Genomic DNA, 26606 nt, shown 5'->3' with positions numbered 1-26606 from the left:
TGATTTTAAACTTCGTTGTAGAATTATCTTTTTCGAGTGGAGTAGATGAATGAAGTTACAAAAGAAACACTTGATATTAAAAAATACACTTTGGAGACATTAAAACATGGCTGGCATGCAGCCAATGCGCTGATAAACTACATACCAAATTCATTTCCTTTGTACTAAACTTTACTGGCAACTGTAAGTGAAAATGTAATTTTTCTCTTTTGTTATCATTCTTTCACGATTGCCCAAAAAAAGAAGTGCAATGTTTTCAGTGTTCATTATATGAATGTATGTGAGTTTCTTTGTTCCACGATAATTTCAAAAAGCCTGAATAGACATTCCGAGTGACATGAACTATCACACTAATATTATAAAGGCGAAAGTTTGTGTGTATGTGTGTGTGTGTGTATGTTTGTTACTCCTTCACGCAAAAACTACTCGACTGATTTGGCTGAAATTTGGAATGGAGATAGATAATATCCTGGATTAGCACATAGGCTACTTTTTATCCCGGAAAATCAAAGAGTTTGCACGGGATTTCGAAAAAACTTAATTCCACGCGGGCGAAATCGCGGGCATCGGCTAGTCTTTGATATTTCCGTGCACCCACCCAGCGGTCAGATATTAGTTTATCAAGGTCAAACTAAAGAATCTATTTACAAAAAGGGTAAAATTCCAAGGATAAAGAACATCGACACAATAGTCGTTTGTTTACCGTACAATATTCGGCATTTTTGCTGAAGACATTTTTTATCGAATAACATTTTTACTACAAAAGAGTTATTTTGTCTATGGAATGGACTACGGCATATTTTAGTTGATTATATTTTTCTATAGGCGATTCAGCGTTCCGGTATTACTGTTTAGGAGACAAAAGAGGTAAAATGTGGTTCTTTACAGATGCATAAATTCATCCGGGTCAGAGATTTGTCTATATTTTCTGCATTTTTTTTTTTAATTTATAGACTAACGCTTGGCTGCAATCACACCAGCTGGCAAGTGATGATGCAGCCTAAGATACAGCACGCACCTCTCAAAGTTATATGCATTTAAGCAATAAAATATCACTTACTTTAACAGTGAAGAAAAACATCATGAGGAAACTCGCCTGAGAATTCTCCATGGCCAGCATGAAGCACTATGGCCAAAGCCTTCTCATTCAGTGAAGAGACCCGTGCTCAGTAGTGAGTCAGCATGAGTTAACGATGATGATGATGATGGTGATATACTTACTTGAAGAAGTAAGTGCCATTGCTGTAACCGAAGAAGGGCACGGTATATGTCAGCATCCATATGTTGCCTCCACCGCAGTCGTAGTACGGTTTCGACCACTTCCCGTCTTCGTACGTCACGGACAGGATCTCGTCGAACTCTCTCTCTGTATGGGCCGTGTCGTTGTAGGTGTACGTGTTGTAACCTGGACATAAAACAAGTTTCAGAGGATTTAAAAAAAAAAAATAGACTAGCGCTTGGCTGCAATCGGACCTGCTGGCAAGTGATGATGCAGCCTAAGATGGAGCGCGCTTGCTTAGAGAATGCCTATGATTTCACTCTTGACTTGAAGGTACCAATATTAAAATAGGAGGCCATATCTACTCATATTTTCATTTTTTGTTTTACTTTAATCAGTTGCCTTAAATTCCCTTCAGTATCTGAGTTCAACTATTTAGTTCCAGTGTTTCAACTATTAACAAAATTTGGACAAGTTGAACGACTGGGAAAAGTCTCAACAGTTTAACTAATCAGTTGAAGTAGTGGGAACTTGAAATAAACAAAATTTTTGAAATCCACAAACAATATCTATGTAAATTTTAACTATCAATCAATTTAATTCAGGAATACTGTATTCAGTAAATTCAGGAGTAGGCTATCAGTGAGTAATTCCATTAACGTCTCGCTACAATTGATTACTTGTTGGAAATCGAACCGGCAATCCAATTTGCTGTCGTTGTGTTTGGACTTTGGAGACGTGTCGTAACTATTGAATGCACTCTAAGCAATTATGTAGATTTCATGTAGGATTGCCAGACGCCCCGTATTTTACGGGTCATCCTGTATTTCCTGTATTTTCATAGGCCCAGTAGAAAGAATATTTTCCTTGTGCGGCAATGCGTGGACTAATACCCGCGTAGCCGAAACCGACTCAATATTGATACTGTGAAGGCAGAATTACAGGTTAATGCTTTGTTTTTAAAAAAAAGGATGAGCCGTGAAAAGGTAACAGACAGAAATACTTAAACACATTTTAACATTTTCAAAATTTTCAGCAACTAGTAGTTTTGTCAGCCCTTCTGTCTATCTGTCTTTGACCCAATTTCGTCAGAATCGGTTAAACTTTTGGACTGTGAAAAGCTAGCAGACAGACAGACAGACACACTTTCGCGTTTATAATATTAGTATGGAAGTATGGACAGTTTAAATAAATTAAATACGCTGCCGCTTATCCTTTACACTCACCTCTCCTGAACTGATTGTGGTTTCGTATCACGCGCTCGGCATTCTTGCGGGCGATGTAGAACCACTCGGACGTGTTGCTCAAATATTTGTACTCCACCGCCAAGTCCTTCGCCAATATCGGCCCTTCTGGCAACCGATAGGCAAACGGGCAGAACAGCTGGTAATCTTTGTACTGGTATTGGTCGTAGCAGTTCCCAGCCGCGAACACGTCATCATCAAACTCCACCATAGAAAATACACTCGCATGGAGTAAGTACTCGTTATGCATGACAGAAGGACCAGCGTATTTCCACAACCTTGTCAGCATATTCGCTCTATTAACAGCTACATCCGCCTCTATTCTAAACCTCTCTTGAGCGTACCTATCTACAACACCCTCGCCTAAGTTCAAATGCGTCCCAGCTGTGCAGTTCTCACCTAACAAGTGCTGAGTTTCGATCAATCTTAGAAACTTTGTAACAACGTCTTCTAGAACACTCGGTCTCACAACCGTTGCATTCTCACTATCATTAAGATTTGTGTCATTATTTACAATGTCTCTTATGTCTGGATTTGTGTCATCCATTGTAACTCTCTGTGTGTCGTTGTCGTAACTATGCTCTAGATTAATGAAATGATCTAGAAGAGACACCTCGTCTGTCGGGTCTCTTGCTACGTTTCCTGAGTAGTTCCCGAAGTATTTCTGGAACATGTCGGGTGTGGTTCTGTATGCGTCTTCGTCGGGTGCGCCGTACGGTCGGAGCGCTGACACGATCGGGTCTTCACCGGATTTGTCGATGCTCTCTGAAACAAAGACAAATGTTGGATTGAAGCAGGTATTACTTTGCGGAAGTCCATGATATACAAGGAACCTAAAGCTTAATTTGCTATTTTTTTTAAAAGAATAGCAAATGCTAATCATGACTTTCCCAATTAAAGGTAAAGCTTGTGCCAGGTGTGGGGACGACAATAGTGCGGTGGGGTTTGAACCGCTGACCATTCGGAATTCAGTCTGCTCTTTAACCGTTGAGCTATCAAGGCTAAACCTGCCAAAGATAAACGTTTTATACAAGCAGGCGTTGCTTAGGGGAAGTCCATGATGTACTTACAAGGAACCCCGGCAAAACAGACAAATCTGTGTAGTAGGTACAACGGACAGCCTGTGATATGCACCGCCCACCCTTCCGCCACTAAAGAAGCAGGAAAAGCAAGCTAACCACACCGCCACAGTCCACACTAATGCACAATTTGCAAATCACTATGCAATTGTGCATTGTGGAATCTACATCTCCTGAGGATGTTCCGGTATCGGAGTTACCTACGTTGAATGTGTTCTAGAAGATTCGTGTGGTTTTTTGTGTAAACGGTGTGATTGCTTGCTTTTCCTGCTTCTTCAGTAGTGGGAAGAGAGGCGGCGCATATCGCATGCTGAACGTTGTACCATACAATCTGTTTTGGTGGATTATATTTACAACGAACTAAGCTTCAGGTAAACTTTTTATTACAAACTGTATAGATATTTTTGGCGACATTTTATTTCTTTTGCGCGTGTTAAGATGGAGCGGTGAGGTTATCTGTGATCTCGGAAAATGAAAGCGCCGCGGTTTACGATTTTCTCTGTTTTATTATATTATGTGAATGGGTATTTTTTCCGGTTTCGCCACATATGATATTGAGTAATGTGTGGCACAATCTAATATACATGTTTATGGATTTTAACAGATTTAATACGGGGATGTATGTGAATATACCTACTTGCCTGTCCTGCATCTAAGTCTGTATAAACCTATATAAGTCTTATTTCTTGAATACTGTATAACTTGTTTTTAGGAAAAACGGAACACTTATAGGATCACTTTGTTGTCTGTCTGTCTGTCTGTCCGTCCGTCCGTCCGTCGTGTCTGTCAAGACGGACAAACCGACAGACAGACGGACAGAAAGACAACAAAGTGCTACTATAAGGGTTCCGTTTTTCTTTTTGAGGTACAGAACTCTAAAAACGCTAAAATAATAAATAATATTATGCTAATTGTTTCCTTTGTTCTTTTCCAACAAAAAGTGTTTTGGATTACTTTTTTGCACGTACTTCCGTCTGTCTGTCTATCCGTGTCAAGGCTCTTGTTCTCGGAAACTGCTGGAGGTAACAAGCCTCGTAATGTTTAAAAAAATTAGCTTAATGGCACAGTTAAACGTAAAACCATTCCAAATATTATAGCACACTAAAAGTCCGATTCACTAAGTGATAACTCAAACCGTAGTTAAAACATAAGAATAGGTACCTACTCGTAATTATTATATTGAAAAGTAGGAAATTGTTTTTTGTGACACAAGTGCAGAAATAAATACAAAAATCGTCAATTGTCATCATCAATTTCGACAGAACGACTTGCCGAAAAATCGATGGGTGCCTAACGAGTCACACCAAATCGTGTAATAGTGTGGCTCGTTGGGAATCCATCGAAAATGTTTCTCAACGGGTCACACTATTACTAATTGAAAGTTTTTTATCCACTGTACCTAAATCCCAACGAGTCACACTGTTACTTTGGGTGTGACTCGTTGGGAAGATTTATTTTATTTTAATTTAGTCACATTTATTTACATGAGAGAGTGATGATATGATATAATCAACTAATGAAGAATCAGAGACCAATTTCGACGGAATGACAACTTACAAACAAGTAACCTTGTAAAAAGCTTTAAAAAAAAGAGTACACTACACTACTCCATTTGTAAGCACTGCGTGATAAAAAGGATTTTCAGAAATCAAACATTTCACGCGGACGGAGGCAAAGGCATTGCTAGTTTTTTTAATAAAAAGGCGAGCGATATCGTTCCAGCGCTGATGTAGATACATGTAAATACGTTTCGCTCCATAAAGGGGATTTGCGCGAGCAACGAGCTTGTAAAATCCCCCGTCTCGCCCTGTAAAGGGGGATTCCGTTTATGAGAATAACAAATCGCGACTTTCATTACGGGCGCGGCAATTGATGGGCCGGCATTATTTATTGGAGGCAATTTCAGGATTTTCCGCGAGCCTGTTAGATAATTCTGGGGAGGTACGCGAAAAATTTGAGCCTTGATGCGTTAGGAAGGATGTGGCAGGTGAAATTACCTTTTTCATTGATTTTAGAGCCACCGAGAGCTTTTTCAATTGCTACTATATTCATTTCTAGACTAGCGCTTGGCCGCAATCAGACCTGCCGGCAACACGCTTGCCTAGAAGATGCCTATTCACTCTTAACTTGAAGACTTGAACTTGGGATAACTGATGCAGGAAGGGTGTTTCATATCCTAGCGGTTCGAATTAAAAACGAGCAGGCAAATCGTTTCGTACGTGTCCGTGGAATTTCGACTGCGTTCGGGTGCAGACTTTGGTGGTGTCTTGCGGTAAGTTTATAATAATAGAAAGGTGATCATCATCATCATTACAGCCAATGGACATCCACTACTGGACAAAGGTCTTTGGTAGCGACTTCCCCATGCCATGGTCTTGCGCTGCGCCGCCTGAATCCAGCGGCTCCATACGACTGTTTGATGTCGTCCGTCCACCTAGTGGGGGGTCTTCTAACGTTGCGCTTTCCGGTGTGAGGTTGCCATTCTAGCATCCTGGGACTCCAAACGTCTCTCACGTGAACCCACTGCTACCATCAATACCAAAATGGCGAAAATCAAATTGCTTCAAAAACAGGCCGGCTATCACAGGACCAGTGTACTTGTGTCAGAAGAGGTCAGTGATAAAAATGTACATTATATCCGTCATTTAAATCCTGCATGCCATCATTCACACTCGAAAGGGTTTGCCCAAAAAACTCAGGTTAAATTAAAAATGAACCTATCACAAAGCATTTCACTGTATCCTTTTTTCACAAACGTAAATTTGTCCGCGGAATGCAAAAAATATACACAATGGCCTACTTTTATCTCACTTAACACATTCATGGGTACATGTTTAAAATCATTTTACCAAAATTGCGAAAATAAATTAAAATAAACGACTTCGACTCCATTCCACGCGCTGTTCTTATGAAATTACAAGCATCACTCACACAATAACCCGAGGAAGAGAGTAAATTACATAACAAAGCCAATTTAATACCTCCTTTACATTATTTTTGTAGAAAGGGGAAGTCAAGTCGTATTCGTATCTCCACAAAAAGGGTAGGATCCTAATGAGGCCCTCTTAGTCTAAATATATAAAAGGAAAAGGTGACTGACTGACTGATTTTTCAACGCACGGACGCAGACGGATAGGACCGAATGGCATACAGATAGTTATAATGATGCAGACATTCTCCAAATAGGGTTTTTTAAAATACAACCACTAAGGGGTAAAATGGGGGTTTGAAATTTTAGTAGTCCACGCGGACGAAGTCGCGGGCGTAAGCTAGTACTATTACATATTCTATGCCTCCCTTATAACGACTGTGAACGTTAACAATTGGCTATAATTAATTTACCTAGAAGAGCCGTGATAGTCCAGTGGTTAAAACGTCCGCCTCCTATTCGCTAGGTCGGGACTTCAATTCCGGACATGCGGCTCTACTCGTATCTTTTCAGTGTTTAAGCAATTAATTCTTTAACGGTGAAGTAAAATATCGTGAGAAAACCTGCATGCCTGTGAGAGACCTAAAAGCCGATTGACACGCGCGCACGTACACGTGACACTTGCTAGTACGCACGTGAATCCGTACACCCTGCACGTCTACGCGAACGTTCACGCCACGCAAGCGGTATGCCATGTCTCATACAGTTCCATACATTTCAACGCAATGGTACGCGCTACGTCTACGCTTACGCGACGCATACGCGGCCTGTGTGGCCGGCGCTTTATGTTCTCAAATGTGTATAGTCTACCAATCAGTACTGGTTCCACCGTCGCGGCAAAAATCCTTCTCAATCTGAAATGAGACCAGTACTCGGTAGTGACCCAGCGGTCAAATAAACAATTATTTTGCGGAGCCAGACTCCTTGACAAATAAAGGCCACGCTTCTATCTCAAGATCTCAGGCGTGAAATTAGTTGGACACACCACTAAAGAGTATTAAAATAAAACATTTGGACACTTTTAGAGTTCGTCTCCTCGTTTAATTTGTTATGTTACTGTTCGGTTGATCCTTTACAAGTTTTTATTTAAGAAAATTAGGGGTTTTTCTTAAAACAAGATGGACGCCAGTCATGCTCTTTGCAAACAACCACTGAGTTTCAAGAAGTAAGAAAGGTATTTCAAATCATCGGGTAGTAGGTGCATATGACGATTCATAAATTCAAAATTTAAAACCCCCGACACAAAACTCTCTAAAAAGTAAATAACTTTTAAACGGTTGAACCGATTTTCTTGGACTTATAGCTAAGAACACTCTCGATCAAGCCACCTTTCAAACACAAAAAAAAAAACTAAATTAAAATCGGTTCATTAGTTTAGGAGCTACGATGCCACAGACAGATACACAGATACACACGTCAAACGTAACGAAAAAGACTCATACATAACCTATACTTCTAAAAGCAAACGTTCACAGTTCATAGATTAATAACGACCTACATTAGTTATTACTGAAGCTATGTGAAAAAAAATTAAAATTTCAGCAGTAAGTATAAAAGCCTACTTCTATTTAAATAAAAAAGCTGGTGTTTTAAATTAAATCTCAATGAGTTGTTGTCCTCAGCCGCCCGCCTCAAAGCCTTTGAGCAAAGTCGCGCGTTTTATAATAGTCTCTACTCTACTCTCGGGTTATATAGTGGTTTTTAGGGTCCCGTACCTCAAAAGGAGAAACGGAACCCTTACAGGATCACTTTGTTGTCCGTCTGTCGTGTATGTCAAGAAAACCTGTAGGGTACTTCCCGTTGACCTAGAATCATGAAATTTGGCCGGTAGGTAGGTCTGATAGCACAAGTAAAGAAAAAAAAACAAAAACCGTGAATTTGTGGCTACATCAAAAAATAAATGTTTTCACGAAAAAAGTAATTGACTTAACCACATTATCTTGCGGTGTTCTACATACCTAAAAGTATTAGGAACACTACTCTTGTACAATGGTACGGAACCCTTCGTGTGGTTGCCGACTGGCACTTGTACGGTTTCTTAGTTTCGTATGCAAACTGGGTGGGTGTTATAACTTTAAATAAGTAAGTGTGCTTAATTAAGGAAAAGCGTTCCGTAGCCTCTACCGTAGCATATTATTTACCACATAATTTACCAAGTTGGTTTGTTTACATTTCTTGTTTAGTGGGACTCTTGTTCACGTCAAACTTATAACACCCCTCTTTTTGGATCGGGGGTTAAAAAGGAAAGATGACTGACTGACTGATCTGTCAACACAACTCAAACAACTGGATGGATAGGGCCGTTTGGCATGCATATAGCTATTGACAATTGACAATTTGATACCAATTCCTCGCGGACGAAGTCACGAACAAACATTAGTAGATAGTACTTAACAACACTAGTTAGGCATAGCACGCGACAGGTCGAGATGGCAATTGGTATGACGTACCACACACCCGCATATCACCCGCGCTATCTCGCACCGTGTCAGCAGCGCGAGGATTGTGCGGCTGTGCGGGGCGTCCCCACCGCGATTGCCTTCTCGGCCTGTCGCGCACTATAGGTAGGTAGTGGGTACTTAATATTTTTATGAGCAGTAACTTTTGTGGAACGTGGAATAAATAAACACACTTAAAACGTTCAATTTTGCGCTAAGTACTAAAAAGCCTCAGTCGCGCGTATTTACCTAGTGTGTATAAAATTCCGGCGACAGCGTGTTTGAACACTAAATTGACTGAATTCTTGTTACTGAGTTACAAAGTGAAAATGTGAAAGTGTAGGAACAAACGCGCATCGTACATTCAAACTCTGTTTATGGAAATAATTCATTTAAGGCAGGTTGACATGGTAGACAAGTGTAAATTAATAAATAACACCCCCGACAAGTGAAGGTTACAGTAACTAGAAAAGAGCTGATAACTTTCAAACGGCTCAACCGATTTTCTTCGATTACAGCTAAGAACACTCTCGATCAAGCCACCTTTCAGACAAAAAAACTAAATTAAAATCGGTTCATGGTTTAGAAGCTACGATGCCACATACAGATACAAAGATACACAGATACACACGTAAAACTTATAACACCGCTCTTTTTGGGTTGGGGGTTAAAAATGAAATTATTTGATTTTTATTATAACGGAGTGGTACTTGGGACACAGAATTTATATACAGGGTGTCCAAAAAGTCGTGGATCAAACGCAATATGGAGATAGAAGAAGTCATTTCCAACAAAAAATTTTTCTACAGCATGGCCATATTTACATTGCCCTAAAAGTTATGAATATTTTTGGGTTTTTAAAAAAAATACCAAATTCTCTTACAATTAGACTAATTAAAAAAAAGTGTGATAAAAAACAATAAAACAAACGATGTTGTATCATTACTAGATAATGTATCAGCACTACAAACCTTCTATTGAGGCTCTGGGTACCAAATTGCAATAGCAATTAATTTTTTTCCAAAACTTTTAAAGCGTTACCAAAAATTAAATGTCACTTTAAAAGCACACTGTGAAAAAAATATGTACTACGGAAAAGTGACCCTGTATCAGAAAAACTTGCTGATTAAATGCCAATTCAAACAAGGTATAATTCATTACTCTTTGATTCGTAATTCTGGTATTATAATCGTTTTTTCATATCAAGGTGCAAATTTCAGTAGATTAGTTTAATTCAAAATAATTTTGAAGATTATCATACTGCTAGTTAATCTGCTAGTTTTTTATACGTTGGAATGCTAGAAACATCACTGTGCTTCTCACACTTAAAATTTGTGAAAAGGACAGAAACTCTTCACTACCACCACGTGCCAGAACTACCCAGAACGCCTGTCTTGCAATTTTATTTATTAATTAAAATAAAAAAAGTATAAAAATTGTATAGATTAGGCGTAAATCCTATAAAACTATATTAAAGTTCTATCATGGTTTTATCTCTATTAGTAGATATTTTATCTCTGATCACAAATGGAAGTGGAAGACTCAAGGGCAATGGCACCCCGCACCGGAAAATTCACGTTAACAGACCCCTCACTAATAGGTGGACTGACGACATCGGACGAATAGCTACTATAATGTGCCCAGCCGTGTTTATTATGGGATTCTTTTTAGACCCAGAGTTCGTATGAAACCCTCGTAGCTTTAGTTTTAAGTTGGCGAAAGAATTGAGGAGCTGGTAAACAAAACGGTGTAACTGCACATAATCAATTTTTTTTAGGAGCAAAATACTGAAAGAAATGTAATTATTCTATTTTGATCGATGCGTCGAGCTTTGGACTCAAGTTTAGCACATTTTTAGGCCGTTTTGCTTGGAAATTACTTCGGAGTTTTAGTGAAAGAACTCACGAATTTTGGACTCAATTTTAGTACATTTTTAGGCCGTTTTGTTTGGAAATGTCTTCAGAGTTGTATTTAGGGATAGAACTCACGAGCTTAGGACTCAATTTTAGCACAGTTTTGGGCCGTGTTGCTTGGAAATGAGTTTCAGATTTGTATTTAGTGCGCCTCCGAATAAAAAAAAAATCTCTTGTACTGTTCAAATGTCGAAAGTCAAAACAACCTTATATCACGATACGACAGACAAAAGAGGAACAAATAAATTATTCAAGCATTATATTTGAAGAGGGTATAATGTTTGTTATGGTGAAGAGGTTTTGTGTTCCGTAATTTCTCATAAATTTCCATCAAAAAGCCGTTGTTCCGGGAACCTTAGTAGAACATGTTCATTTTTCACCTAAATGGGCTTCTTTACCTGACTCGGGAGTTTTATTGAGCGCTTTATTTTTACACAACCTGCTACTTGGCTTTCTTTTTTATCTCATCCCAACGAAGATAAGGCAAGGGTCTATAAACTTATATAATTGTATATTGATCACTAGTTGGTGCCCGCGACTTCGTTCGCGTGAATTTAGGTTGTTAAAAATCCGGTGGGAACTCTTTGATTTTCGGGAAAACCCATAAGAGGGTAAAATAGGGTTCCGTTTGTATATTCCTCGTGGATGAAATCGCGGGACTGAGCTAGTTCCGTATAATTTTGTTACATTTTGTTTAAGGAAAATTTCCACCAATGTTCCTGAAGGGTGGTTTGCGAGAACAATAAAGCGAAAAATAATGATAACAACATTTTCATCTCAATTGGCCACAACATAGAAAACGCCAAGCTGTCAACGTTTCGACATGGGGTCAAGCACGCTCCGAGAATCTCAAACAAGCTGTATACGTCTTATGTTTCTCACATTTTCCTTGGACAGTACGTAGCCGTATACTTCATACTTAATCCGCAAGAGGCCAGTACTGACGGCAAAGTACGTGCTTGTACTGCTTAACTTGCTCGTACAATTTATTGTCTCTTTCTCAATAAAATAAAATAAATAAAAGTTTATTTTAAGCGACAAAGACATATAGAAAAAACCGGCCAAGAGCGAGTCAGACTCGCGCACTGAGGGTTCCGTACTCGGGTAATTTTTCCAACATTTTGCATGTTAAATGAAAAACTGTAATGCATAAAAATAAATAAAATATCCTTTTTTACAATTTACAAGTAAAGCACTTTCATAATATGATACCCTACTTGGTTTAGTTATCCTACTTTGAAAATACTAATAAAATTTATTCATGAACACATTTTAATTTTAATTTGTGATGTAACCACAAATTCACGGTTTTCGGATTTTTTCCTTTATTTGTGCTGTAAGGCCAATGATTTTGTAGCGCCATATAAGACCTACGTACCTGCCCATGATTCTAGGTCAACGGGAAGTACCCTGTAGGTTTTCGTGACAGACACGACAGACGGACAGACAGACAGACAGGCAATAAAGTGATCCTATAAGGGTTCCGTTTTTCCTTTTGAGGCACGGAACCCTCAAAAAGCGGTCCAACTCGCACTTGACTGGTTTTCTTTATAAATCTTTCAGTGACTTTGTCAAACTGTTTTTTATTTTAAAAATCCTATCAAAGTAAAAAAATATGCATATTTTTTTTAAATTTCGGACACAATGGACGTTATGAATATATAAACAGAAAAAAATGACGGTCGTGTATCATTTTGGAGCGCAAATTTTTCGCGAAACAAAAAGCCATTATACTGTAGTTTTTAATGAATATCCATTTTCGATAGGAAATTGGAAAATTCCTTTTAATTAAATTCAAAAATCAAAAAGTTATAATGTGTTCATGAACAAGTGTAAATTAAAAATTTATAACACCCCCGACAAGTGAAGGTTACAGTAACTAGAAAAGAGCTGATAACTTTCAAACGGCTGAACCGATTTTCTTGGATTATAGCTAAGAACACTCTCGATCAAGCCACCTTTCAAACAAGAAAAACTAAATTAAAATCAGTTCATTAGTTTAGAAGCTACGATGCCACAGATAGATACACAGATACACACGTCAAACTTATAACACCCCTCTTTTTGGGTCGGGGGTTAAAAATATCATCATAGTCGGTTGACGACGATAACATTATTTACGAACGCTTCGTGATAAAAGCTGCCTCGTCATCGTTGTCATTGTGTCATCCTACGGAAAACCAGTGCTGGACAAAGCTGTCTCTTGTAAGGATCAACACAAATCATGATCTTATGCTCTTTGTCCGATGTCCATCGGCTCCTATCGACTTGTGTGAAGTCCCAACCCTCAACTTACCGGGTTGAGATCACCAATTAAGCACCTTGGAAGTCTAAATATCTATCGGTTTTTTAAAATATTATAATATGCCTTACTCTTTAGCTTCGCAACTCTTTGAGGTATGCTGGTTACTCCGGTACTTCTACAAGTCTCCTCAAGCCATACTAATATTATAAATGCGAAAGTGTGTCCGCCTGTCTGTCTATTTGTCTGTTTGTCTGTCTGTTTGTCTGTCTGTCTGTCTGCTAACTTTTCATGGCTCAACAGTTTAACCGATTCTAACGAAATTTGGTACAGAGTTAGCTTACATTCCGAGGACGGAAATAGGCTACTTTTTATCCCGGAAAATCAAAGAGTTCCCACGGGATTCTTATAGACCCATCCGCTCAACCGATTTATATTAAATCTGGTACCGAAGTAGCTTGCGCCCATGGTATTGACATAGGCAACTTTTTATCCCGGAAAAACCATACAGTTCCCACGGGATCTTCAAAAACCTACATCCACGCGGAGTCGCGTGCATCCTCTAGTTTCTGATATTATGATCGCATTTAAACATGCTCTCTTCATAGCCCACTGAATAATTCTAAGCTTTCTTATGAGGCATATAGTTAGCGAGCATGTTTCGAATTTGTTAGTTAGCAACAAATACTTTTCGAAGACTGTAATCTCACAATACCAGATTTTCAAAAATTACACCCGTGCGAAACTAGGGTGGGTCAGTTAATTTTCGTCAAGGGAAAAAACAAAAGGATAAAGACAGTTTTCCCGTATTTTCTCACATTCGACGTTCTCTTACTATCCGGGATAAATAAAACGCACAGTATAGGGCCCTGTGATAAGCAATATCATGCAAACGGCGTTAAACTGTGACTCTGTTTTAAATTGCAAGATAGACCCGACTATATTGCAGGATTCCCATTCCCTTGGAATACATAGGTGGGATCTAACTGGGTTAATTAAATATTATTTAATATGCAACGGTTTTCTGGGACCTTGAGTTTCCCAGAAACTGATAGCTAGTTCTTTGTGTAGAATTCACACTGATTAAATTGTATAGGAATAGGTTTCGGACTTAATAAATTTTCCTACAACCATAGCTAATTAATTGGAATTCAAGTGTAACTAACTAATAAAATAAATCTGAATACCTACGTATCGAAACTGCAAGGCAAAACGTCGTATCTCATTTTTCGTAACTTTAAAACCGGACAAGTACGAGTCAGACTCGCGCACCGAGGGTTCCGTACTGGGGTATTACAAATTTTATGATTTTAGGTTAACGGGAAGTACCCTATAGGTTTTCTTGACACACACGACAGACGGTCAGACGGAAAGACGGACAGACAGACAGGCAGATAACAAAGTGATCCTATAAGGCTTCTGTTTTTCCTTTTGGGGAACGGAATCCTAAAACACGATGTGACAGAGAGATTTTTAGAAATACTTTTTCAATTAAATTTTAAAATCCACTTAGGTGCCCTCAAAAATAAATATTAGTGTCTCCATCACTCAGTTTATTTTTAACCCAATCTTCGCCCGAAGAGAAAACTGTGCTTACTCCGAGTTTGAAGGCATTAAAGAAAATAAACTCCGCCATTTTACAGAAAGTTGGGGAAAAGACTCGGGTTTTTATCACTTCACAGAATAATTCCAACGTTTCAATTTATTCGGGAAGCGTTCATTTATTTACAGTAAGGCTCTGACCACAATAGCTCACCCCCTCCATACGAGCGAACTGATTTAATTATTTTATTACCTACTAGCCGATGCCCGCGACTTCGCCCGCGTGGATTTAGGTTTTTGAAATCCCGTGGGAACTCTTTGATTTTCCGGGATAAAAAGTAGCCTATGTGCTAATCCAGGATATTATCTATTTCCATTCTAAATTTCAGCCAAATCCGTCCAGTAGTTTTTGCGTGAAGGAGTAACAAACATACACACACACACACACACACACACACACACACACACATACAAACTTTCGCCTTTATAATATGAGTGTGATTACTACTACCGAACACCGGCCTGTGCGCACACGATTTATGTGTGGGTACCTAACGGTATGGCTGATTGATTTTAGGGTAATATAGAGTGTTTAATTTGCATGGCGGCCATTTCGAAATTCAGCAATAGAAATAATAATATACCACTCTGTGATTTCAACTCTAACTATTACGGTTTATGAGATACAGCCTGCTGACAGACAGACGGACGGACGGCAGAGGCTTAGTTATATGTAGTGTCCCGTTGGCACCCGTCAGGTAGGTATGAAACATTAAAAAGAACAGAAAAGTTATACAAGAACAATATATTTTTAAAGCTGTGCGTGGATCGAGCCTTATGCCCAAGATGTTTATATTGACGGGAATGTTGATGACTATTTCAGTGAATTTTAAAATCTCTTTGTAAATTTTGAACGCAACTCAAAGCATTTAAATGGACTTTGGTTGCTTAATATTCAAATGAAATTGGAACTACGATTGTATGAAACGAGTGACGGAGAGAGCCCTCTTAAGATTTTGTAAATAAATAATTATTTAGAAACCTTTGAGTAGTAATCCTACTAATATTATAAATGTGAAAATGTGGATGTTTGGATGTTTGTTAGTCAATACGCAAAAACGGCTGAACGTATTGGGCTGAAATTTGGAATGGAGAGAGATTTATACCCTGAGATAATTGCCTCACTTATTATCGACGAATATGACAAAAAAAAGTTCACCCTCAAAGTAGGCAGTCTGTCTGTTAGCGGGCTGTATCCCGTGAACCACAATAGGTCAAAGTTTTCACGTGAAAACGTGTATTTCTGCACCGTTATTAAAAGGCATGTCATATATTTTAATTGCTTAAAACGAACATAGCTTCGAAAAGTTAGAGGTGCGTGACCGGCATCGAACCCCCGACCTTCCAACAGAAGACCGACGTCTAACTCTTAACCACTAGGTTCCCTATATGCACCTGTCCTACAAGTGTAAATTAAAAATTTATAACACCCCCGACAAATGAAGGTTACAGTAACTAGAAAAGAGCTGATAACTTTCAAACGCGAACGGCTGAACCGATTTTCTTGGATTATAGCTAAGAACACTCTCGATCAAGCCACCTTTCAAACAAAAAAAAAAAAATTAAATTAAAATCATACCACAGACAGATACACAGATACACGCGTCAAACTTGTAACACCCCTCTTTTTGGGTCGGCGGTTAAAAATATATAAGATAAAAAAATAGTCTTTGTGGTCACGTAAAAATGTTTTCCTCTATTTTGTCTCTTTGTTGTTATATAAAAGCCTTTGTAAGTAAAGCCTGCAAATGAAAGGGAAGAATGTAAAAAGGTTCACTTCTCTACCTTATCGGGTATAATGAGGTCGTTGACCTCCACTGTTGGTATTCTAATGTTGATACTCAAAGAAAATTGGGAGCAAGCTATTGATTGATTTCATTTTCCCATCCCATGAATTTGTAACATGATAAAAAAAAAAAAAATCATGCACAAGTAAAATTAGTATTGTCAGTTTTCAAGTTTTATCGTGCAAAATGTCGGAAAAATTACCCGAGTGCGGAACCCTCAGTGCACCAGTCTGACTCGCACTTGGCCGCTTTTTAATAGAGAAACTGCGTCAAAATATTTCAGTGGCTAAAAAAATTCTTGACATTGATGCCATGGTTTGCCTGGAAGAGATCACTATTATCCTGTATTTTTAACCCCCGATCCAAAAAAAGAGAAAAGAAAAGAGAAGAGAAAAGAAGAGAGATTGTTTTTTCTGTTTTCTTCTTTCTGTGTTGTGATCCTTTACATGTGTTTTTGTGGCAATAAAGTGTTTCTATCTATCTATCTATCTAAAGAGAAGTTTGACGTGTGTATCTGTGTATCTGTCTGTGGCATCGTAGCTTCTAAACTAATGAACCGATTTTAATTTAGATTTTTTTGTTTGAAAGGTGGCTTGATTGAGAGTGTTCTTAGCTATAATCCAAGAAAATCGGTTTAGCCGTTTGAACGTTATCATCTTTTTTCTAGTTACTGTATGTAACCTTCACTTGTCGGGGGTGTTATACATTTTTTATTTTTGCTTGTATTCTTTGTCATGGTATTAAGCTATAAAGTTGTTTAAATCCATACTAATATTATAAATGCGAAAGTGTGTCTGTCTGTCTGCCTGTCTGCTACCTTTTCACGGCCCAACAGTTTAACCGATTCTGACGAAATTTGGTACAGGGTTAGCTTATATCCCGGGGACGGAAATGGGCTTTTTATCCCGGAAAACCAAAGAGTTCCCACGGGATTCCCAAAAACCCATCCGCTTAACCGATTTGTATGAAAGGTACCGAGGTAGCTTACGCCCCTTTAATTGACATAGGCAACTTTTTATCCCGGAAAATCAAACATTTCCCAGGGGATCTTTCAAAAACTAAATCCACGTGAACGAAGTCGCGGGCATCCTCTAGTAAATAAATAAATTGATTAATGGGCAGCGGCGTTCCCATTGTTGTCTTCGATATAATCAACGTTAAAAGTTTTAATTCATACCTACAAATAATTGCGCCGGTTACACGCTCTGTTCTTTGTTCACTTCCCGTAGGTATCAATTTATAAAGGTGGAAAAATTCCGCAGTTCAATACAAAGAAAATGAAAGATTAAAAGGATAAAAATGTCTACTTTTATCAGGTGTTATAGCTATACCTACAAGTGTGTTAAATGAAATAGTTTTCAAGAAAGTTACAAAATAGGTTTGTATTGTACGCCGAGTTATAGGAATTCAACGATGAGTTTGTTGTGGGCTCTTCTCAGACCTGGGCGCGTTTGGTACCCTCTTAGATTTAGTTTTAAGTTTACGTAATTAATTATCACCTTTAGATTATTATCTGACAAATCCAACAAAGTGACTATCAAAAAGTGTACAATTTCACCTATCACATCACACTAATATTATAAAGGCGAAAATTTGTCTGTATGTGTGAGTGTATGTTTGTTACTCCTTCACGCAAAAACCACTGGACGAATTTGGCTGAAATTCGGAATGGAGATAGATATTATCCTGGATTAGCACATAGGCTACTTTTTATCCCGAAAAATCAAAGAGTTCCCACGGGATTTCGAAAAACCTAAATCCACTCGCGGGCGTCAGCTAGTTTTGAATAAATGATTTGACTTTGACACCCAATCATAGCCTAATGGTTAAGTACCTGATACCTCTAACTATTTGGGGTTATGTGCATTTTAATCAACTTAAAATATATCACTTGCTTTAACGGTGAAGGAAAATATCGTGAGGAAACCTGCATGCCTCGGTGTTCTCCATAGTGTTCTCAAAGGTGTGCGAAGCTTGGTCTGCGTGGTGCATTATGGTTAAACCATTCTCACTCAGAGAGGAGACCCGTACTTAGTAGTGAGCCGGCAAACGGCTGGTCATGATGACTGTATCTATACTGCAGTACCTATGTCTACAGATTTTCAGACCAAATCCTCGACTAAAAGTTTCTGTAAAAATAATAAATATTTTCACGACAAAATTCATTTTGTCATACAAATAACGAGAGTCATTATTGCGAACACATTATTACAATTTAATACCAAAGCGGCCATTTTGGAGGAAATGGAGGAATTCCATCAAACACTAGCAAAGGGATGACGTTCAATAAATCATTCGATGAAACTCGTAGAAATTGCTATATCGGTATTGGTATAGGAATTCCTCTTGTTCTAGAGACCATTTTATACTGATATTAATAATTATAAATGCGAAAGTATGTCCATCTATCTTGTTAGGCCTTTTCACAACTTATCCACCAAACGGTTTCTAGGGTTCCGTATTGCAAAAGATCCTTATAGGATCGCTTCGTTGTCTGTCTGCAGCCTGTCTGTCTGTCCGTCTTTTATGTCTGTCAAGAAAACCTATAGGCAATTCCCGTTGACCTAGTATCATGAAAGGCAGATAAGTAGGTCTCTAGCACAGGTAAAGGAAAAAACCCGAAAACCTAGAATTTGTGGTTACATCACAAAAAAAAGAAATTAAAATGTATTCAAGAGCAAATAATTAGTATTTTCATTCAAAGTCAGATAACTAGGTATATCAAGTGGGTTATCATATGAAATGGCATTACCTGTACCTAGGTACATTCTAAAACAGATTTTTATTTATTTGTATGCATAATAGTTTTTGATTTATCGTGAAAAATGTCGGAAAAATACCCGAGTACAGAACCCTCAGTACGCGAGTCAGACTCGCACTTAGCCGGTTTTTATTATTTTTATGCCACTAATTCCATCACAATGCTTGACACCTTTCCAAAGTTCCCCTAACTACTGTACCAACTCAGTTAGTGATTCTTTTTGCCCCCCGCACTATTTGATAATAATCACAAGACGTGTAAATAAAAAAATAACACCCCCGACAAGTGAAGGTTACAGTAACTAGAAAAGAGCTGATAACTTTTAAACGGCTGAACCGATTTTCTTGGATTATAGCTAAGACACTCTCGATTAAGCCACCTTTCAAACAAGAAAAGCTAAATTAAAATCGGTTCATTAGTTTAGGAGCTACGATGCCACAGACAGATACACACATCAAACTCATAACACCCCTCTTTTTGGGTCGGGGGGTTAAAAAATGTTGTTTAATTAGACATTCGACTAGTGTGTACTACTCGTATGATACCAGTGAGTAATAAAGGCTTATCGTCAAAGGAGTGTAGTGAAGCAAGCTAATTCACTTGGGACCATTTGCTGATAAGGCAGTTACGACAACAATCTTCAAAGAGGGGACGCTGACGTCTCGTTCTAGAAATAGAACTGTACACCAATAGCTCTCAAACGGGTCATTCCTTAGGCATACAAAGACAAACATACAAGTTTAAATTAACAATTTAAATCACCACGAACCAGGCAAGGTTACCCATCCATCCATACTCCATACTTAATATTATGAATGCCAAAGTGTGTCTGTCTGTTTGTCTGTCTGTCAGCTTTCACGGCCAAAAAGTACCTGAGTACGGAACCCTCGGTGCGCGATTCTGACTCGCACTTGGCCGGTTTTTTTACTAACGTAGATCCCCCGTGGCCAAAGGATTTTTGGAAATTTCACCAGAGCAAAGGTCGGGTTAGCTAGTATAATCCTAAACTTAGTAGTTTATTCCATTACATAAACTTTCAAAGTTAACAGTTCAGTATTGTACAAACCTACAAGCTAAGATAAGCGCTTTCCTCACATGTAAAGACCTTAATACTTGAGTGAAGAGCCAAGTAAGGCAGGCAGCTGTTTCCCAGCTGTTACAACGCCTGAGTACTATACGATGTACCTACCAACCTAACGCACGGGGCATTATGTAAAGATATCTAGATTCTAGATTATGCCAACGACGTCATCATGATTTTTTCGTGTGTCGAAATTCGTGTTTCATGTCGTTATAACCTAAATACCTTCATAACATAAAGTTGAAACCTAAAACCCGACTGCGATCGTCTTAATAAACGCTGAAATATTATAGTAAATTTTTTTTTCTGTCGCTTGGTAGGTATTTTTACATTTATGAACTCAGAATTTTCTCTTCTTTCATTTGACACCCCACTCGATACAATAGCAAAAAAAAATTTTGGAGACCCCCCACTTTTTTTCATGTAACATCCGTTAGGTCAATTTTTTTCGTATAAAATGTAGCCTATGTCACCCGGACCTTTACGACGAATCGATTGATATCTCATTCATCAAAATCGGCCCAGTAGTTTAGGCGCTACGGTAGAACACTCAGAATCAGGATACAAACATACACACACGTCACACACACATAACATACATAGACTGCTAAAATCATAGCCCTTCCTTTTGGCTTTGCCGCAGTCGGGTAAAAAGTGAATAAGCATCGCTTAGGCAAACGTGCTATAAACTAGACCTCATCATTGATTTTAGGGTTCCGTAGCTCAAAAGGGAAAGCGGAATTTTAGGATTACTTTGTGGTCTGTCTCTCTGCCTGTCTGTCGTATCTGTCAAGACCCGTCAAGGGAATCAAAACCTATAGGGCACTTCCCGTTGACTTGAATCATGAAATCGGGAAGATAGCAATGTGTTAGCGCAAGTAAACGGAAAAATCCGAAAACCGTGAATTTGTGGTTATATCCCAAATAAAATATAAAGTGTTATTTCTTTTACGATGATCCGGAACCCTTCTTGTGTGAGTCTGGCTCGCACTTGGCCGTTTTTTTAATAACGACTTGTTTTGGAGTATAGTTACGTAAAGTTAATGATTTAAGACATTTTAAATTAAACTCTTCATTTTAGATGTACCTATCTCAAGCCCATATCTGGACCCTTTTGGTTAGAGTTTTGAACTAACGGAATCTGCGGTTCCAAGTTAAAACGCCCTTTGGAGTCCACAAATTCATTTGAGGCCGCCTCGTTTGAGGGTAACTGTTTGACAGCGACCGCCAACTTGTTCAACAAGCAACAATTTATGTCTGTGGTAACATGTGTGTTATGCTAACATTGTTTTATGGAAGGTATTTTAGTATGTAAGGTGATCTGTAGCTGTCTTCTAAGTAAATTTCAAACTGCTAGCTACAAATTTTGCATTTACTGAATTACAACTTCGTTCGCGTGGACTACGCAAACGAACCCCTACGTTTTCAAATAATCCTTTCTTGGGGATGGACACCTACGTCATAACATCTATCTGCATACCAAATTTCAACCCGATCCGTCCAGGTAGTTTGTGCTGTGCGTTGATAAACCAGTCAGTCAGTCAGCTTTCCTTTTATGTATTCAGAAGACTACATAGAGGTCGTTGGCTGAAACCAATTTCGATCAAAATATTTTGTGTTATTTGGTTGGCACGTAGAATAATTTCCCATTTCGGAAAATCTTGAAATTAATTTTGTAGTACCCGCGTCTCCGAAATTAGGTTCGAAGTTTTGAAAACTTCGAAAAAGACGATTTCCGTGCTCCCTCTTGCGGAAAACTGATGGAAATTTGCATCAGATCGCTTGAGGTTCTGTATTTGATAACAAGTTATGTGAAACTTTTTGAATATCAAGACTAAGATATCATATTGCTACTTTCAACTTACAACTTTTGTTGTAGGTACAACATAGCCACAGTTCTAAATCATTAAAAACCGGTCAAGTGCGAGTCGGATTGACACACGAAGGGTTTCGTACCCTCGTACAAGATATACGTAACACTAATATGTAGAACACAATGCTAATTACAGACTGCACCATCTCTATTATCTGAGTTGGGAAATTAATTTTTTCGTGGATCCATTAAAAAAATTTTTGTATGATGTGACCACAAATATTATAATTTACTACACTTTACCATAATCCTGCTACACTGAAAGAGACAAAATATTTTTGTTTGATATATATCTATTGGAAGTTTTTTACTCAGACTTTTCAGAACCTCAGTAGAAGAGAGATTTTAATTTCCTGTAACATGAAACTGTGCAGCTGCTCCTAAGTTAAATATAACTTTTTCTTTCGCTTTTTATACTGTACCCAAAGTGTGCCAACGGAACCCTATTACTAAGACACCGCTGTCCGTCTGTCCGTCCGTTCATCTGTCTGTCAGCGGGCAGTATCTCGTGAACCGTAATAGGTACCTATTGTTAATGTTAAGAGTTAATTTTTTACAGAATAATATGTCTTTCTATTGCCACTATAAAAACAAATAATAAAAATTAATTAATTAATTAAATTACTGCCATGAACATGACAAAGGCTTTTGTCCTGAAAAATCAAAGATTCCCCTCGGGGTATCTATTTTTAAATACATTGATTCCTTCATGGATGAAGTCATTTATAAAAAATTAATCAAAATAAAAATATTTTTTATTCAATTAAACTTTTACAATCTTGAATCGTCAAATGTTACCACTCGTTCGAAATGCCTCCCTACTGAGGAGAACCAGCAAGAAACTCGGCGGCAGCTCGGCGGTTGCTCTTTTCAAATATTTGATACTAGCTGATGCCCGCAGCTTCGCCCGCGTGGATTGGTCAGATCCCCTGCAGCATCAGGATTGAGGAGTTGGAATCCAAATTTTTTATGAAACAATGTCGCAAAGTTCCTCTATCGATTAAAAAAGAAATGACGCAAATCGGTTCAGAAATCTCGGAGATTTCGGTGTACATAGGTAGAAAAACACAACTCCCTTTTTGAAAGTCGGTTAAAAAAGTAGCCTATTTTACGCCCTGGTCAATCCTCTACTTGCCTGTGAAAGTCCCGTCAAAATCGGTTCAGCCGTTCCAAAGATTAGCCTTTTCAAACAGACAGACAGACAGACAGACAGACAGACAGACAGACAGACAGACAGACAGACAGACAAAAATTTTAAAAACGTGTGATTCAGTTATGGTATCGTTCAAATAACCATATGAGCTTAATATGAGGTAGTTATTTCGAAATTACAGACAGACACTCCAATTTTATTTATTAGTATAGATACAATATTATGCCATGTAAGTATAGGTAATTGAAGTCCCGCGCATTGCTGGAGCGAGCTGCAGGTTAAATCAATCAGCTAGCACTGTATACTCTACTGTAATCTACTGTACTCCACTGTACTCTACTGTACCTTAACTCTCTCTCTCTCTCTTCTCTACCGTACTAGACTCTACAGCCGAAACAGAATAGGAACCGCCTGCCTTATCGCTCAGTTCGCAATCGACACGCATATCCAGTCGAGTGTGAAACGAAAATCCACCCTCAACCCCCCCTAGTTCCCACAAGAGGGGGGCATATATACCAGACGAGACGTTCAAGGTAGATAGCTCACTGACCTGAAAAGGGTAGGTTTGGGTGGGCAGTAACATAAATCATTTTCAACAATGATCCTACAATCTCTAACGGTGTACGTTGCACAATAGTGCAGGTTTACCTACGCAGCATATATTCAGATCAGGGGGCACGGCAGTGCCCCCGCCAAGACGAGCCAAACGGCGGCCGGGGCGCTACGTACCTTTTTAACCCCCGACCCAAAAAGAGGGGTGTTATAAGTTTGACGTGTGTATCTGTGTATCTGTGTGTCTGTGTATCTGTCTGTGGCATCGTAGCGCCTAAACGAATGAACCGATTTTAATTTAGTTTTTTTTGTTTGAAAGGTGGCTTGATCGAGAGTGTTCTTAGCTATAATCTAAAAAAATTGGTTCAGCCGTTTAAGAGTTATCAGCTCTTTTCTAGTTTTCTTGTAGAAAAGAAGGTTAGATAACCGTTAGGTTCATAATATTATGTCAATAGACAAATGTCAAGCTGTCAAGGACGTTGCCTAAATACATAATTATTTATTTGAAAATGATGTTTTGGAAAACTCAAATACTTTGGATCGTCGGGGGTGTTATAAATTTTTAATTTACACTTGTTCTCGAAGTGTTTCGCTGTATTTTCGACCTTAACTTATTTACCACTAAATGATGCCTGCGACTTCGTCCGCGTGGATTTAGGTTTGTGAAAACCCTGTGGGAACTCTTTGATTTTCTGAGATAAAATGTAGCCTATCTGTTAATGCAGGGTATAAGTTGTCTCCATTCCCAGCTAAATCAGTACTGTCAATCATTATGGCGTGAAAGAGTAACCTACATCTAAACTTTGACATTTGTAATATTACACGACAGGTCGAGATGGCAAGCGGGGTGTCGCGCCGCCTCATGCCCCGATAGTCATTTCGACCTGTCGCGTACCCGACAGAGTCGCGGCCATCATCTTTTTTACAATAATATGGCACTCCTTTGGCAATTATTACAAAAAATATTAATACAATATTATTTGCGTGTATAAATAAATGGCGTCCATAGAATATCAACCATAACCTAACATTTCATAATCCCCCAAAGTCTGCAGTTACTGTCGGAATTAAAATGTCAAAATAGCTTTGCGGTGGTCGTTTAAGTCTAGAAGCCTTACTATGATGAGTGGACAGCCAACAGAAAGACTAGATAATGAGTAGGTAACTATAACTAAATACCAACCTAACCGCAAACGGTACAACTCTTCCCAAGTACTTACGTTAAGTACCTTATTAGTTCTTCTTAACCCCTGAGCCAAAAAGAGTGTCTGTCTGTGGCATACGTAGCTCCTAAACTAATGAACCGATTTTAATTTAGTTTTTTTGTTTGAAAGGTGGCTTGATCGAGAGTGTTCTTAGCTATAATCCAAGAAAATCGGTTCAGCCGTTTGAAAGTTATCAGCTCTTTTCTAGTTACTGTAACCTTCACTTGTCGTGATAATAAATTTATAAAAAATTATTTTACACTTGTTTGATGTTACGGATTCATGCAGATTACAATTTTTTCTAAGTCATAAAATATTAGTGCCCTAACCAATGACAATGATATTTTAACAGTATAACTTGAAGACAAGAGTGAATAGGCATCTTTTGAGCCTGAAGGCTTCTAGGCAAGCGCCTGGGAAATCGTTGGAAAGCCTGGAGTTCCGCAGAGATGACGTAAGCACTAAGTTGGTCTAAGCAAGTGTGTCTAATTTCCGAAAAGTGAGGTGCGTGCCCGGACTCAATCCTCCCGAATAAGAGACGGATATTTTAACCACTAGGCTACCACGGCTTTTAAGGGATGATTTATGCTAGATAAAGCCACGTCCAAGACACTCAAATCGAAAAATGTATGGCCGTCCGTGCCATGTCCCAGTCTTCCGAGTCTCGTCCGTGTTACGTTTCTTCATACAAAATTGCAATCCGTGGATCGCACGTGCCTCGAACGGGGCACGGCTCGGGCCTGGCACGGTCTAGCATAAATCATCCCTAACGGTGGCGGAGTCTGGGATAATTTCACTAAAAGCTTCGGTACAAATCTATACCTACCTATGTGACGTTGTGTTGTAAAATGTCACGTGTCTCGTTCGTACAGGCGAGACGGATCTTTTGAATACCTAACGAGGCTGTGGCTTGTCTCTCCAATTTCACCAATACGGCGACCTTTTGAAAAAGTTTTTATTTGTACAACATTTTCGTTCAAAACTAAAACCCGACTATCCAATATCCATACTAATAATATAAATGCGAAAGTGCGTCTGTCTGTCTGCTACCTTTTGATGGCCCAGCATTTAATCGATTTTGATGAAAGGTACAGAGATAGCTTACGTCCCGGGGAAGAATATAGGCTACTTTTTAACCCGGAAAATCAAAAAGTTCCCGCAGGATTCTTATAAAGGCCCATCGATTTATATGAAGTTGGGTACTGAGGTACAAGTTTGGTACACACAAGACTGCTAAAATCATAAGTTTTCTTTTTGGCTTTGATTTTGTAGTCGGGTAAAAAGGGCAAAGCTCCGCCAATGACCGTAGCGATGTGGACGTAGGGCAGCCATCTTTGAAGATTGTAACTTATCTTAATGCCCCGAGAGATCCCTGAAGAATTAGCGCAGTTCAGTAAATCCCTTTGATAGAAGACGTCTATTTATATTTGTTTAGGCTAGGTCGCCACGGTTATCAGCCCGTAAGAATACAATGGCTTGTTTATATACATTTAATAGAAAGGTCTTACACTATTTTTAGGTTATTGTT

At 38.7% G+C, this 26606-nt stretch overlaps 1 protein-coding gene across 1 annotated transcript in view; it reads right to left on the bottom strand.

Moving 5' to 3' along the window:
• The window catches only part of LOC123870709 (probable G-protein coupled receptor 158), a 121450-nt gene that overhangs the window by 34887 nt on the left and 59957 nt on the right, over window positions 1–26606 (bottom strand). Inside the window, exons 2-3 of the mRNA XM_045914084.1 lie at window positions 2446–3228; window positions 1222–1405 (exon numbers count right to left, since the gene is read on the bottom strand). Of these exons, the coding sequence (XP_045770040.1) occupies window positions 1222–1405; window positions 2446–3228 (967 nt within the window). The remainder of the gene's footprint in view (window positions 1–1221; window positions 1406–2445; window positions 3229–26606) is intronic.

Source organism: Maniola jurtina, chromosome 2 (genome assembly GCF_905333055.1).
Source record: "Maniola jurtina chromosome 2, ilManJurt1.1, whole genome shotgun sequence".
Lineage (NCBI taxonomy): Eukaryota > Metazoa > Arthropoda > Insecta > Lepidoptera > Nymphalidae > Maniola > Maniola jurtina.
This window is presented reverse-complemented; position numbering and strand designations above follow the sequence as displayed.